The sequence below is a fragment of the Canis lupus genome, chromosome 22 (assembly GCF_003254725.2).
Source record: "Canis lupus dingo isolate Sandy chromosome 22, ASM325472v2, whole genome shotgun sequence".
Classification (NCBI taxonomy): domain Eukaryota; kingdom Metazoa; phylum Chordata; class Mammalia; order Carnivora; family Canidae; genus Canis; species Canis lupus.
The window spans coordinates 49,974,869-49,991,039 of record NC_064264.1 but is presented as its reverse complement, the minus strand read 5'-3'; the positions used below and the strand labels follow the sequence as shown (position 1 = coordinate 49,991,039).

Sequence of the window (16,171 nt, the reverse complement as noted above, 5' to 3'; positions counted from 1 at the left end):
TGGTGGGGCTGGGGAGGGGGGTGAAGGAAAAGAAGGGGAAAAAATCACAAAGAGATTGGGGAGGAGATGAAGTAGCAGGGCTCAGCAATTCTTTCAATTCCAGTGCACACCCAATAGTGTGTTGGAAGAATGCACACTGTTCGGGATTTGTGGGAGAATTGTCCCACGACAAAGGAGGCAGAGTCACGCTTGTTATAGTCCAATAAGCCATGCCAGTCAAACAAGAACCCACACTAGCGACAAAAGGCCAGCAAGAGATTCTCACACAAAAGAAAACAAGGAAGCCCATCTTTCAGTTGTGCATCAGGGCTCTGGGTTTTATGCTTCACATAAATACAAACGGAGAGGAAAAAATAAACAGCCCAAAAGACTTCTGTTAACTAGAAATCCTATTTCTATCCAAGGATTTAAAACAGCGAACAGAAGCTGTAGCTGAAGGCTGGGTTGGGTCCTCCCCTCTTAAATGAAGGGTAATAACGGTGATAAACAGGCATTAACATGAAACCAAGAGGGAACAGTGGCTTCAGATTCCATTTCAATCAATTTAAGACACATTCAAATGGGGTAGAGGCCTCAGGGATTGTAACCTACTGTAACGGGTATCTCCTAGCTTCTGAGGGGTGACCCTGGAGAGGAACTCCAGTTTAGAAAGTAAATATGGGTCCTTGAACATGGGGTCTTCAAGAAGACCCCAACATGGAGCTGTCCAGCAGAAAAATAGTGGCAGCTATAGATGTAATTTGAAATTTTTTAGTAGCTACATTAACAGAGTAAAATGAAACAGGGGAGTTTAATTTTAATAATGTTTGTTCAACCCAGTATATCTGAAATATTACCACTTTCAACATGTGATCAATATAAAAATTACCCAGATAATTTACATTCTTTTTTGGGGAGGGGGCTACTAAGGCTTCAAAATCCCATGTGTATTTCACACTTATGGCACATCTCAATTTGGACTTGCCACATTTCAAGTACTCAGTGGCCACATGGGGCAGGCGGCCACTGTGCTGGAAAGTACAGGTTCAATGCATCTACATGCATGAAAAAGGTGAGTAGTAGTTTGCTCCAGTATTACAACTGTTCCGTGTATGGCTACATTTGCAGCCACAGCCTCAGGGATAATCCCAGATCTAGCGTCAAAAGCACCGTCTGCATACCCACGGACATGTCCCAGGCTTTGTGCTTGGAGTGGCACAACTGGCAGGTATTTTATTTGGCAGAGATCTGCAAAATCATAGCAACCTCTAAATAAAATCTAGCCTCCCCCTACTTTAACAGTGAAAACAATCATAGTATAATTAGGCCTATTTCAAAGTTTTCTTAAGTAATTTGAAATGCCAGGTTTTTATTGGCCAAAAAGTCTGTCATGAAACACACACACACCTGTCAGCAATTTAAAAAGGACAGACTAGAGAGCTGGTCAGGAAATAATATCTGTGCTAATTAAAACCACTAGTTAAAAGCTTCCTGTTACTTCCTCTAGTTGCCCTCAGGAGTGACCTTTCCCTCTCCTCTAGGTTCATTTTTTCCTTCGTGGCTAATGTGCTTTCGCTGTCTATGAAGACTGCAAATGAACCTGGCTAAGAGCCATTTACTTCACTGCTCTTTCAGGTGGAGGTTAGGGCCTGGCAGGCTGTGAGAAGTGATCCAGTTCTCAGGCCAGCCTGTTTCCAGGGATTGCTATGTGAGGCTGCTGAGGAGGCGGTTCTGGCCAAACTGCAAGTCTTGAGTAGGGAGCAGAAGCATCATCCCAAGAGCAGAGTTGTTCCTTTGAACACTCTGGGTAAGGCCAGGCTCTCCTTGTGTGAAGGGAACAGTCTCTGGGGCTCCCCTCCCCTTTCCCTCAGTTCCCTTTCTCTCTGCTCCGTGTACACATTTTCAAAATCTGTGACCCCCACATCCTTCCCTTCTGTTACTCTTTCATAGCTGCTCCTGAGACTTTAATTAAAGCAGGACATCAGCTACTCACCCACTGGATTTCTTCAGGACCTTCCACCTTGGGCAGCATCAAGCTAGATGGAAGAACCCGGGACTGCAGAAGGGTCTCCAGGTCCTCTTCGGCTAGACCACTGGATACCGAGTTGACTCTCACACACGTTTCAGTTGGGCCCAGGTCAAAGTCTTCAAGAGTTTCTACTATCCTCAGCCTAGCGTCATTCTGTCAGTGACAATAAAATGTATCTCCTAAGGTTATTTATCATTGAGGGGATATGTTATGTGGATTCAGATTCTGAGCACCAAGACTATATCTACACATTTCCTGTCCAGCAGATAGATGGTATTTGAAATAAGTTGTCCAATCTGATAGACAAGTGATTGATTTCCAGATTTCATTCAAGATAACAGAGATGACAGCAACCATAATGCATACTGGTGCATTTCCAAATAGTTCTGTGCTCTCACCCATTAGCACTGTTTTTCAACTACAAAGGTAAAATAACTGATAGGTAACATTACTTACTTATTTTTTTAAACGATTTTATTTATTTATTCATGAGAGACACACAGAGAGAGGCAGAGACATAGGCAGAGGGAGAAGCAGGCTCCCTGCAGGGGGAGCTTGATGCGGGGCTCAATCCAGGACTGTGGGATCACGATCTGAGCCAAAGGCAGATGCTCAACCACTGAGCCACCCAGGTGCCCTAGGTAACGTTTATTGAGCATTTATTAAGCTCTAAGCATGGTTCTAAGTCCTCTACCTGCATTTTCTCATTTCATAAACATAAGGAACTACATAACATGTGGATAATGGTAGTCTCGTCTGTCAGCATATTCACATTAGGGAAAAAATAAGGATTTGTTTTTCTCTTTCCATATGTGTCATGTTTTTTAGTCACTTAAAATATTTTTGCTACTGAGTTGAATTTTGACATTCAATTAAGCCGCTCACAGGAAAATGACACTCCATAGTACAAAAAAACTCCAATTTATTCAGATGGAAGGTAATAACACCACCAAGAAATCTCTTCATGAAGTGGAGGACAAATACATTTTTTTCCCCTTGGATTTGACAGTCTGTGCTCCATAGTTAAGAAAAGCTGAAAGGTTGAAAGCCTGCTTCAGTATATGAACTATCCCTAGAAAAATTGTATGAAACCAAACATGTTATTTATTGGCTCTGAGTTGGAGTGTTGAAGGTGGGGTAGGGGGTGGGAAGAGAAAGGACACTGAGGAGCTGGGGGTTGGAGTCAAGAGAAAGAAAGCACTTGCGGTCATTACTTCCTGCCAATTTCAGTTTCAAAAACAAATTCCTTCAACTTGCCAAAAGCCCTCAACAAATTCTCATTGTCAGAATGAACACTTATCAAAAGTAGTTTCATTTGGGAAGGGTTTTTATGATACTAATAAAACTTTAAAGCTTCTTACTGCTGACGAATGTGGTTTAAAAAAAAAAGCCTGAACAATATACAGCCATTTGAACAACAATACTTATCTGGGAAATAGCAAGCCAAAGTGGAGACAAAAAGAGAATTATTAGAGCCGATATTGGGTCTAAGTCTAATCAACAAGACAAGCCAGGACAGTAGATTTAAAGCAGACGGATGTAGGTCTACGACCGAGTGGAAACGGGGAAGGCTTCCAAATGTGGTCTGAGTTAAACAGTGTGAGGAAACAGTGGCTTAGAGTTGTCAGGTCAGATGGAAACAGAATACGTAGACCAGTTTAAGACAGCCCTGTGGAGCCCTGATTTACAGAACTCTGACTGCAGATAATTAGGCCAAGCTTAGACAAAAGCAAGAAAGAGCGCACACTAGCTTCTAAAGTGAAGGGCGATGTGGCCAGCAGTGGCTTGATTCCACATCATGCCGTTGGCTATTCCACAGCTATAAAACTCATCTGCTTGCTCTACCATGCCTTCTTGTTATATTCACTAAAGAGGAAAATCCTGAAGGTGAAGGGTGGAAGTGAGCTCAGTATCATGGTTCCAAGAACATCTAGAACTGTGGAGAGAATGCCTTCAGCTCTGGCAGTGCAGGTATTTAGATCCATGGCCTCCGAGAACCTAAAATGTGTTATGCTCTGTGTAGCCCGCACAAGCTACAAACTCAGGATTGCTCCAACTTGTAAATATTTCAGTTTCCAGGATTTCTTTTGATAGCAGGTTGGGCTTGTCAAAGGGTCTCCTGGGACAAAGTAAATAGAAAATGGAAGGGAACTAAACTAGATCATTTAGCCTGAAATGCATTTTAAAACTTGGGTTACTCGAATCATCATATACGCTCTACTTTAATCATCCCGTGTGCTCGAGGTATAGGATCCCTGGCAAAGTCAACTTCCTAAATTGTTCATGTCGGTGTCAAACAAAATCTGACCTCTAAGCTGTTTTGTTATTTCATTTGGATTAGAAAGGGGCTGTTTGTTCAAAGCTCATGTTCTAAACCTGTTTGTGATTTTTATCTAAAGTCAGATTGCCATGGTTTCAGCACATTCCGGTTTACTTAGTAAAATTCAACCTTTGTGAAATTGGCTGCAAATGAAGTACCTAATTCCAATTTTAGGCATAATCTGATTAGTACTTTTCGTGTTATAATAATGAATAGTGAATACTCAGCATTTTGTTAGGCTTTTTTTTTTTCTCAGAATTAAAACAAGCTCTTTCCACTTCATCATTCTGTACCTTTCCAAAAAAAGATGATGGCTTTGGAGGTATATTGCCACACAACACCCTTATTAACAGGCTGCTGCTTGTTGCAATTTACATAAACTAAGTGTGCATCCCTCTGCTATGTATCCCAAAATATCCAACAACTTCACTGAATTTACACCAACCAACAAGTATGTTGATTTTTTTTTTCTTTTTAGTGCTTTAATGGTGAAATATGTTACTGTGCTAGCAAACACACCCATGCCATCTGTTGGGTGAGAGGAAGGCAGTTTCTAAGAACAATTAGGTTTAGTTCTGGGTGCTCAGCTAGAGAGAGCCACAGTCCACCCAGTTGTGAAATGAAAGAAATTCTGTTCATTCTGATCTCTCCCTCCTTCCCTCTCTCCCTCCCTGTCCCTTCTTCCTCTCTCCCTGATACCAATCTCTCTCTCTCACAGCTCTCTCCTTTGCATCACCATACTCCCTTCTCTCTCTCCCTCCCTCTCTCTCTCTCTCTCTCTCTCTCTCTCTGGCTCCTGTTTGGCCCTGACTATCCTTCCAATTTTTATCTCATTCGGGGGATCCATAAGACACAGCTTGGCAGACAACTCCTTCTCTGAAGGGCTATATATGATCTGCTGAGATTATTGGGAGGTAATGTTTCCTGGCAAAAGAAGGAAGAGGAAATCAAAGCAAAAAGAGGCCACTCAAAAAAAGACCTTTCTTGGGGGGCGGGGAGGGGGAGGAGTGTCTTATATTCTGATGGCAAGACAGGTTGTTCAAAGTGAAGTTTAGAAGGAACTGCATTCTAAATGTGTTAACACTACAGAACGGCCTTGGTAAGCATTTCTTAATCTATGATGAATTTGTCCCTCTAAAATCTGTCAACCTGGAAAAAACAGAATAATGGCATTAAGGCCTTTCTCAACAGTTCCATTAGATCTTTGCAGAGACTAATTACTGAAGTATGTTCTATAGCATGTCTGATTCCAGAGGCGAACTTTGCAGAAGTCACAAAGAAAGTTGGCACGGATCAGACTCTTCACCCGCCCTGTTCTAAATGAAAAGTGGTGTCACCAAACTTCCCACATTCAATCGATATTTCGTGCCACGGACTGCTCAGTGCAGTGGACCAGTGGCTAATAAACTTGTCCTTCTACATAAGCCACCGTATTATGTGACTCTGTCTGGGCCAGGAACCAAGGCGTGCTATGATTTCAGAGACCCGGTTCTTATCACCTGGGGAAGAGACATGCTCCGGTGACGTAACAGAGCGGATAAATCAACCGTCGCCAAGACCTGCAGACTCCAAAATTAAAGGAGAAAATATGCGTGCAGTTGGTTCAATTGGCACCCATTAAAGCTAATAACTAATCATCCTCGCAAGTTTCTAGCTCAGAATGATCAAATCTGCAAAGAAAACAACATCCGTCCACTTTTACACTCCAGTGGAAGAGGTGGTCCCTCGCGGCAGGGCGGCACAGTCTCGCCATCTGGAGAATAAATCGAGTGTGAAGTACAGTATAGTTTGGGACCAAGCTCCGTGGCGGCAGCTCAGCAGTCAGTTCATTAGTTCCCAACTTCCAGGGATTAGAGCGGCATCAATTCTACTGTCGGATAGGAAGAGACAGACAGGATACAAGATTCAAGGAGGATTGTGACAACCAGGAGGAGCCCCTTGGGTTTATTTATAAAACTACAAAGTATAAACATACCCAAATAAGTGCCTTAAATAATAGCATTATCACAGTTTCATAACATCTGAATTAACACCTTTCCCTTCTTCCACCCCCCACTCAAACCTTGTATGTTAATGTATAGTCCTTTTCAGGGGAAACCACAAGCTCGCCCTTGATGCAACAGGAGCAGTGAGAAAGCCGAGCGGCCGAACCCAGATTTGGTAATTAAGAAATATGAAAGACTTTCTAGACTCCAGGGAGATGCATAATCTTGGTGATTTTTTTAAAATGTGCAATTAATATTTCATCATGCCAAAAGGCAAATTGCCATGCTACATCCTCAAAAACACTAGTGAATTCTATCTTTTCTGAATTTGCCCATCTGATTTCCATTTTATCTAATTTGTAAAATGATGTCACACAGGCATGGGGGTGCAACAAACTTTGGGCAGATGGCCTTGCTATCAGTATCCATGTGAAATTTTTTAAACTTTGAGGTTGTTTGGTTTAAAATACAAAACTTGGAGTGGACTTTTCCATTGGAGGAGCTCGTTTTCCATGTAACTTCTTTTATATATTTATGTTTTTAAAAAAGAAGTGCTTGTGACATAAGATAGGTCATCACTTGTAAACTATGTTACCGTATTTTTCTCATAAAAATGTATATAAATCCCAGAGACTGTTGTAGTGACTACATTGGACAAAGGCTAATAAATTCCTCATTAACTAACAACAACGTGGTAGTGTTTCTTTAGGAAGGTAATAGTGTTGAATTTTCTATTCCAGTGTTTTTTCCACATGAAAAGGAAACCTTGGTTTGCTTGTTTTTGAAAGAAGAAAACTGACAACAATGAATATACCATGAATATACCATGAATTAACTGGTTTAAAATTTCATTCATGGGTAATACCAAAGGTGCAGGTAACAAAAGAAAAAAATAGACAAATTGGACTTCGTGAAAATTAAAAAGCATTTGTACATCAAGAGACTATAAGTAGAGAAAGAAGGCAACCCACAGACAGGGAGAAAATATTTGCAAATCATTTAACTGATAAAGGATTCATATCTAGAATATATACAGATCTCCCTCCTAACACTCAACAACAAAATAAACAACACAATTCAAAACAAAACAAAAAACAACAAAAAAACCCCAACACAATTCAAAAATGGGCAAAACAAACAAACAAAAAACCCCAACACAATTCAAAAACGGGCAAAGGATTTGAATAAACATTTCTCCAAAGAAGATATACTGATGGCCAGTAAGCACATGAAAAAATGCTCAACATCATTGATCACTAGGGAAATGCAAATCACAACTACACTAAGCTACCACTTCACACCCATTAAGATGGCTACTATAAAAAAACAAAAACAAAAAACAGAAAAAAAACAAGTGTTGGTGAGGATGTGGATAAACTGAAACCCTAGTACTCTGCTGATGGGAATGTAAATTATAGCTGCTATAGAAAATGGCATGGCAGTTCCTCAAAAAGTTAAAAATAGAATTACCATATGATCCCGCAATTCCGCTTCTGGGTGCAGGGTCTTACAGAGATTATTTGTGCACCTATGTTTATAGAAGCATTATTCACAATTGCTAAAATGTGGAAGCAATGTAAGTGCCCACTGACAGAAGAATGGATAAGCAAAATGTGTTATGTATGTACAACGAAGTATTATTCAACTTTAAAAAGAGAGGAAATTCTGACATATACTGCATTATGGATGAACCTTTATTTTATTTATTTATTTATTTATTTATTTATTTAATTTATTTTTCCTTTTTTTTTCTTTTAAGATTTTATTTATTTATTGATGAGAGACACAGAGAGGCAGAGACACAGGCAGAGAGAGAGGCAGGCTCTCTGCAGGAAGCCCGATGTGGGACTTGATCCCAGGACCCCGGGATCACACCCTGAGCCAAAGGTAGATGCTCAACCACTGAGCCACCCAGGCATCCCTTTTTTTTATTTTTAAAAATTTTAATTTTTTTCAATATGGATGAACCTTGAGGACATTAGGGTAAGTGAAATACGCCAGTCACAAAAAGACAAATACTGTGTGATTCCACTGCAGTGAGGTACTTAGAGCAGTCAGAAAGTAGAATAGTGGTAGCCGGATACTGGGGGGAGAGGGATTGGGGAGTTAGTGTTTAATGAGCACAGGGTTTCAGTTTTACAAAATGAAGAGTTACAAGGATGGATGGTAGTAGTGGTTGCACAACAGCGTGAATATACCATTAACAACCTAATAGTACACTTAAAAATGGTTAAGATGGTAAATTTTGTTATAGATACAATACACCATAAAAAAAAAGTGAAAAAATTAAAAAAAAAAAAGTGAAAAAATTTTCACTCACTGTTTTATCCCACAACTTCTTATATTCTAGGCACTCTGTTTATTCTGAAAATGTAGATTTGGGTAGAGCAAAGTCTCTGATGTGTTAATTATAAAAGGTACATTAAAACACAAGTTTAGGGACGCCTGGGTGGCTCAGCGGTTGAGCCTCTGCCTTTGGCTCAGGGCGTGATCTCAGAGTCCCGGGATTGAGTCCCACATCAGGCTCCCTGCATGAAGCCTGCTTCTCCCTCTGCCTATGTCTCTGCCTCTCTCTCTCTGTGACTCTCATGAATAAATAAATAAAATCTAAAAAAATAAATAAATAAAACACAAGTTTATGGTGAAATGCCAAATCAGTTTTCATTCAAAGGACTAAGAAGACTCAGGGTGTATGGATAGATAGTTCATAACATGCAATGGGCATTTCTGCCCCTCAGAGATATAATGGAAAAAGAGAAAACTCTACAAGAAACAATACTAGGATACAATAAATCTATGAAAAGAATTTAGTCTGAAGATCTCTGAGCAATTAAAAATATTTTTTAAAGACACTTAAAAATGACTTTAAGTCATATAGGCCTATACGTTCATCAAAATTTATAGAATGTATGCTTAAAGTTTGTGTTTCATTTTATATAAAATTTACCACAAAAGAGCAAAGAGAATGGTAAACAATTTTTGAAATCTGGTTAATGATATACACATTTAAGTATTTAAAGGGAAGTCTATTGCTGTTGTCTGCAACTTATTTTGAAATTAATTAAAAAGTAAATGAATTGACTGATGGATAGAAGGACAGATAGGTGGGTAAGGTTTTACTCTGTAAAACATTAATGGGAGAATATAGGAGGTAGGTTTTTCACTGTACAATTGTTCAACTTTTGTGATGTTTAAAATTTTTATAATACAATTTGAGAAAAAAAAATTTAAATCTGGGATCCCTGGGTGGCGCAGCGGTTTGGCGCCTGCCTTTGGCCCAGGGCGCGATCCTGGAGACCCGGGATCGAATCCCACGTCGGGCTCCCAGTGCATGGAGCCTGCTTCTCCCTCTGCCTGTGTCTCTGCCTCTCTCTCTCTCTCTCTCTCTGTGTGTGACTATCATAAATAAATAAAAATTTTAAAAAATTTTAAAATCTTTTTTAAAGATTTTAAAGATTTAAAAAATTTATTCATGAGAGTCACAGAGAGAGAGAGAGAGAGAGAGGCAGAGACATATAGGCAGAGGGAGAAGCAGAGTCCCTGCAGAGTCTGATGTAGGACTCGATCCTGGGATTCTAGGATCACACCCTGAGCTGAAGGCAGATGCTCATCTGCTGAGCCACCCAGGCATCCCAAGAAAAAAGAAAATTTCTTAAAGTGCCTCTAAAATGTTGATAATTTTTGGAGCTGATTCATGAATACATGGGGACTCTTGACACTATTCTCTTTACATTTGCATATACAGATCTTCCTCAGCTTATGATGGGGATATGTCCCAATCAATTCATTGACAATAAACTCATTGTCCCAATAAACTCTTAAGTCAATAAATACTGTAAGTGGAAACTGTGTTCAATTCACTTAACCTACTAAATGTCATATTTGAGCCTAGCCTACATGCTCAGAACACTTACACTAGTTTACAACTGGGCAAATCATTTAATACAAAGCCTATTTCATAATAAAGTATTGAACATCTCATGTAATTTACTGAACACTGTACTGAGAGTGAAAACCAGAGTGGTTGTATGGTACAGATAGTTGTCAGTGTATTGGTTGTTTACCTTTGTGATCATGTGGCTGGGTGGGAGCTGTGGCTCCCTGCTGCTGCTCAGCAACATGAGAGAGGATCTTACTGCCTATTGCTAGCCCAGAAAAGATCCAAATTCAAAATTCAAAGTGCAGTTGCTACTGAATGTGTATCACTTTGCACCACTATAAAGTTGAAAAATCCTAAATTGAACCATCATATTAGAATATTTCCACAAAAAATGTTAAAAACTGGTTAAAATGACAACATATGATTTCACTCATATGTGGAATTTTTTAAAAAAGATTTTCTTTATTTATTTTAAAGATTTTATTTATTCATGAGACACAGAAAGAGAGGCAGAGTCACAGGCAGAGGGAGAAGTAGGCTCCATGCTAGGAGCCCGATGTGGGACTCAATTCCAGAAATCTGGGATCATGCCCTGAGCCAAAGCTAGATGCTCAATCGCTGAGCCACCCGGGCGTCCCAAGATTTTATTTATTTGAGAGAGAGAGAGAGAGATCGAGAGGAGCAGAGGGAAAGAGACAAGCTGACTCCATGCTGAGTGTGGAGCCCGACACAGGGCTTGATCCCACAACTCCAAGATCACGACCTTAAAATCAGGAATCAGGAATCAGGAAAATCAAAAATCAGGAATTGGACACTTCACCGACTGAGCCATGCAGGTGCCCCTCATATGTAGAATTTAAGAAATAAAACAAATTAACAAAAAGGAGGCAAAAACAGACTCTTGAACACAGAGACCAAACTGTTGGTCGATGAAGGACACCTGGGTGGCTCAGCAGTTGAGCCTCTGCCTTTGGCCTAGGGCATGATCCCGGGGTCCTAGGATTGAGTCCCGCACTGGGCTCCCTGTGGGGAGCCTGCTTCTCCCTCTGCCGATGTCTCTGCCTCTCTCTCTGTGTCTCTCATTAATAAATAAAATCTTTTTTTTTTTTTTAAAGATTTTATTTATTTATTCATGATAGTCACAGAGAGAGAGAGAGAGAGGCAGAGACACAGGCAGAGGGAGGAGCAGGCTCCATGCACCGGGAGCCCGATGTGGGATTCGATCCCGGGTCTCTAGGATCGCGCCCTGGGCCAAAGGCAGGCGCCAAACCGCTGCGCCACCCAGGGATCCCCAATAAATAAAATCTTAAAAAAAAAAAAAGTACCTCATTGAGCACTGAGTAATGTATAGAACTGTTGAATCATTTTATTGCACACCTGAAATTTATACGACACTGTATGTTAATTATACTTCAATTAAAAAAACAAGTTAAGGGATCCCTGGGTGGTGCAGCGGTTTGGTGCCTGCCTTTGGCCCAGGGCGCGATCCTGGTACCCGGGATCGAATCCCACGTCGGGCTCCTGGTGCATGGAGCCTGCTTCTCCCTCTGCCTGTGTCTCTGCCTCTCTCTCTCTCTGTGACTATCATAAATAAATTAAAAAAAAAAAAAAACAAGTTAAAAAAAAACAAGTTAATGACAAGTGAACTTCATCTTGTTATTTGTGGGAAATAATTTGGGGGAGATTATTTTTTGGCTTGTGATTTTTTTGGCTAACAGCTTTATTGACATAAAGCTCAAATAAAATAATACACCCATTTTGAGTGTACAATTGAATGAATGTTAGTATATTCATGGTGCAACCACTGCCATCGATTTTAGAATATTTTTGTCATCCTAAAAGGAAACCTCATACTCTTTAGCAATTACTCCCAGGTCTACACAACCACTAATCTATCTTGTTCTCTGTAGATCTGCTTATTCTGGACGTTCATATAAATGGAATCTTGCAATATGTGATCTTTTGTGACTGGTTTCTTGCTTAGTACAATGTTTCAAGGTTCATCATGTTGTAGCATGTATTAGTATTTTCTTCTTTATTGCCAAATAATATTCCATTGTATGAATATACCACATTAAGTTAATCTACTATCAGTTAATGAACATTTGGTTTGTTTGGCCTTTTGGCTGCTAGGAAAAATTCTGCTATGAAAATTCATATACAAGTTTTTGTATGGTTATCTGTTTTCATTTCTCTTGAGTACTATCTAGGAAAAAGTAGAATTGCTGGGTCATAAAGTAATTCTTTGTTTAATCTTCTGACAAACTATTAACTGTTTCCGGAGTGGCTGTGTCAATTTATATTCTGACCAACAGTATATGAAGGTTCCAATTACTCTCATCCCCACCAACACTTGTTATGATCTTTTTGATTACAGTCATCCTAGTGGGTGTGAAGTGGTCTCTCACCATGCTCATTTTGGTTTTGATTTGCATTTCCCTGATGACTAATGATGTTGAGTATCTTTTCATGTGCTTATTAGCCCATTTTATTTTATTTTTTAAAAAAGATTTTATTTATTCATGAGAGACACACAGAGAAAGGCAGAGACATAGGCAGAGGGAGAAGCAGACTCCCTGCAAGGAGCCCAATGCAGGACTTGATCCCAGGACCCAGGATCACGACCTGAGCCAAAAGCAGATGCTCAACTACTGAGCCACCCAGCTTTGCCATTATTAGCCAATTTCATATCTTCTTTCGAGAAAGGTCTAGTTTGAATCCTTTGCCCATTTAAAAAAGTATGGTAAAATACATACAATACAAAATTTTCCATCTTAGCCACTTGGAGGGAAGGGGCAGAGGGAGAGGGAGAGAGAGAATCCCAAGCAGACCCTGAGGTAAGTGAGAAGCCCCATGCAGGGCTCCATCTCACAACTCTGAGATCATGACCTGAGCCAAAATCAAGAGTCAGATGCTTACCCAACTGAGCCACTCAGGTCCCCATTTTAACCATTTTAAGTGTACCATTTGATGGTCTTAATTATATTCATCAGTGTTGTGCAACCATCATGATTACCTATATCCAAAACTTTTTAATCATTCCAAACAGAAACTCTAAGCATTAAGTAATAATTTTAATTCCTGTCTACCTCCAGACATGGTAACCTCTAATTTACTTTCTGTATCCATTCTTTTGGGTATATATCTAGGAGAAGAACTGCTGAGTCTTATCCATCACCTTTACCCACTCTACTCCTCTCTTACTTTGCCTTTCCCCACCTGCTTCTCATGGATTTGCTTCAACTGTATATGACAGTTTTTTTTTTAAAGAATCTTGCCAGGCACCCCTATGGGCCTCTGAGGGGCCAAACTCACAGGCAATGGGGAGCTAGTGCTGAGAAGATGTCCCTCGTGGGCACAGCTGCCTATGCTTTCTTCATTTCTTGTTAACTTTGACTTAGCATTGTGGCTTTGAGGTACACTTTGCACATCACCTTTTCAAAAGACAAAAAGTATTTACCTACTAAAGGCATGTATTGCATTTCCCCATGTGAATAATAACTGCCATGCTCACATGTGTTTATGGAGCTCTGGAGTCCTCCTACTCTTACTATTTTCTTTGTTCTCACTCATCACTTGTTCTCACAGCCTCAGAGGGGCAATGGTATAACTTCTGGTTTCTAGCAAGGAAGCAGAGGCACAAGAAGCCATGAGACTTGTTCTAGGCAGGACAATGTGAGTGGAGGAACAGGGTGCTAGCAGGGGGCCACTAGCCATGTCTAGATGATGTGAAGGATCCAGAGGAAAACTAGACAACACCACCACTAGTTAGGTATTTTATGTACTTAAGGCCAAACATCCCTAGATACTTGAAAACACTTAGATAACTGATAGGATTTGTCCTTTTCTTTAAGAACATTTGTGATTCTGAAAAGAAAATTTCCTGAATACTATCCCCAGATTGTTTAATGTTTTTGGTCTGCTGCATTTAAAATTTTTTAACCAGTACGAGAGGGATCAATCAAATGCTATCCACTGTGCTGGGAACAGGTGTAGAGGGATAGGGAAAAATATATAAATAACTTTATATTGATATATAAATCAACAGAGGACTGTGTCATCTAGTTGTGGCAATGAAAGATCTATAGAATGAGAAGTGAAATAGTTCAAGTGGATGGAACAGACAATAGGACTGTGGGACTTAGAAATAGGAGAGGGCACTTCAGGCTCAGTTAGGAGGCAGTAGAGTTGGGGATTTCTGGAGGTGCATAGGGGCTAGCACCCAGCAAAGAGCCAGTAAAGGGCAGAGGGCAGAGGGCAGAGGCAGGAATAGTGAATGAATTAAGAGGCAGATGGTCAATACATATGAGGTGAGGTAGGGAAGGTTCTGGCACCAGGAGACAGAAAGACAAGAGCTTCCCAGATGGGCAGGAGTCAGCCCCAATTTAGGAATACAAGGGTTGAAGCCTTATATTTCCCCCCTCATGGAGGGAGAAGACAGTTTTGGGGGTGGTGGGACAAGAATTGCAGTTCACTTGAGATAGTACTCTCCATAGTGGAAGCTGCTGGTGCACAGCCCTGGACTGGGAGAAGGTCTATCCCTTGAGTGCCAAGTGGAGAAGCTCCCTGCTTGAGCCTGCTCTGCCCGTGGGCAACTTCTCCATTGCGGGAGCGAGCGTGAAGCATGCTTTTATCATCAGAGGGCCTCTAGTCCTAAAGCTACTCAATTTTGTCTTTGGAATGGGTGCTTTTTTGTTTTTCCTTTTTTCTACATGGGTCTCTGATCTGGGATTCAGTGTCCAGTATAGGTACACTACAGTGAATTTTCTCTTCTGAAAAAGAAATGTAAAGTACACATAGAGTGAGAACGAGGCCCACCTCCCTCCCTTTTGCCTTCTAATTGGTCTCCCTCTGCCCTGAGAATGGCGAAGGTGGCTCCATTCCCACCTGGTGCAAAGCACAGCCCCAAGCAAAGCTGCCCTCTTCCTCTCAACTTGCTAGATTTCTGTTTCTCGACTTCTCTGGGTTACAGAAGGTAATTAACTGTTTGGGTTTTAAAGCCCTCCTGCTGGGTTGCAGTCTGTGTGGGAGAATAAAAGTAAACAAGCGAAAGGGAATAGTGTCATCAAAGGACTCTGTACCTACCTTTCTTCATTATAAGGATGCAAATACTGCCATTTGCCACAGGTGCCATAGACTACCCACCCACGCAGGGCAGGGTCTGTGGGCCTTTTATTCCTTTTTAACGGTAAGTCAAGAGTGATTGGGTCATCATGTAATGAGGCAGCTCTGCCATGGTTTCAAGGATGCTTCAGATAATAGCCATGTCACCTGGCCTGGCCTGAGCAGTTCTAGTGTGATGCTCACAACTGTTGTGGCTGATGACTTCCTAAGATATATTGCTAGGGGATCCCTGGGTGGATCAGTGGTTTGGCGCCTGCCTTTGGTCCAGGGTGCGATCCTGGAGTCCCGGGATCGAGTCCTGCATGGAGCTCTCGGCATGGAGCCTGCTTCTCCTTCTGCCTGTGTCTCTGCCTCTCTCTCTCTCTCTCTGTCTATCATGAATGAATAAATAAAATCTTAAAAAAAAAGATATATTGCTAGCAACTAATCCAAACTGTCCCATAATCTCAGTAGGAAGAACCAATTTTCTTAGAAAGCCAAAGCTTCCCTTCTATGTGGGGAAGCATCTGTTTGCTGGCCTGTCACAATTTTGGAGGCGAATCAGGCCAACTTCTTCCCAAGGCCGCATTAAGGTGGGTTCCACAGGAGCTCTGCTGCGACCACGGTGCTGCTGGGAAATTCCTGTCCATGTGCCAACTGCTTCTACAACACTTCTCTAAGGTGCTGACACAAAGAATCTTGTCTCTGTAAGTAGGAGGTTATAAAAGCTTACAGATAGAAGGATAAATGTCTAATAATAAGGCACAAACAGCCACGCAATTCAACAAACCAAAATAATGGGCATTTCAGCTAGTTGTAGGCACAAGGCCTTGACTTCACATTTTGGGAAAGAAGCTTTACTCTGTGGAAGAACA

The 16,171-nt window shown here is 40.9% G+C and overlaps 1 protein-coding gene and 1 long non-coding RNA gene across 11 annotated transcripts in view; one reads left to right on the top strand and one right to left on the bottom strand.

Moving 5' to 3' along the window:
* LOC112655903 (uncharacterized) overlaps nucleotides 1-7,003 on the top strand; it is a 92,890-nt gene extending 85,887 nt beyond the window's left edge. For both annotated transcript variants that reach the window (XR_003133947.3, XR_007405076.1), the window contains one exon: nucleotides 1,930-7,003. This is a non-coding gene — a long non-coding RNA (uncharacterized LOC112655903). The remainder of the gene's footprint in view (nucleotides 1-1,929) is intronic.
* Nucleotides 1-16,171, bottom strand: part of CLYBL (citramalyl-CoA lyase) — a 283,074-nt gene that overhangs the window by 56,486 nt on the left and 210,417 nt on the right. For all 9 annotated transcript variants that reach the window (XM_025441104.3, XM_025441105.3, XM_025441103.3 and 6 more), the window contains one exon: nucleotides 1,973-2,161. In XM_025441104.3, the coding sequence (XP_025296889.1) occupies nucleotides 1,973-2,161 (189 nt within the window). The remainder of the gene's footprint in view (nucleotides 1-1,972; nucleotides 2,162-16,171) is intronic.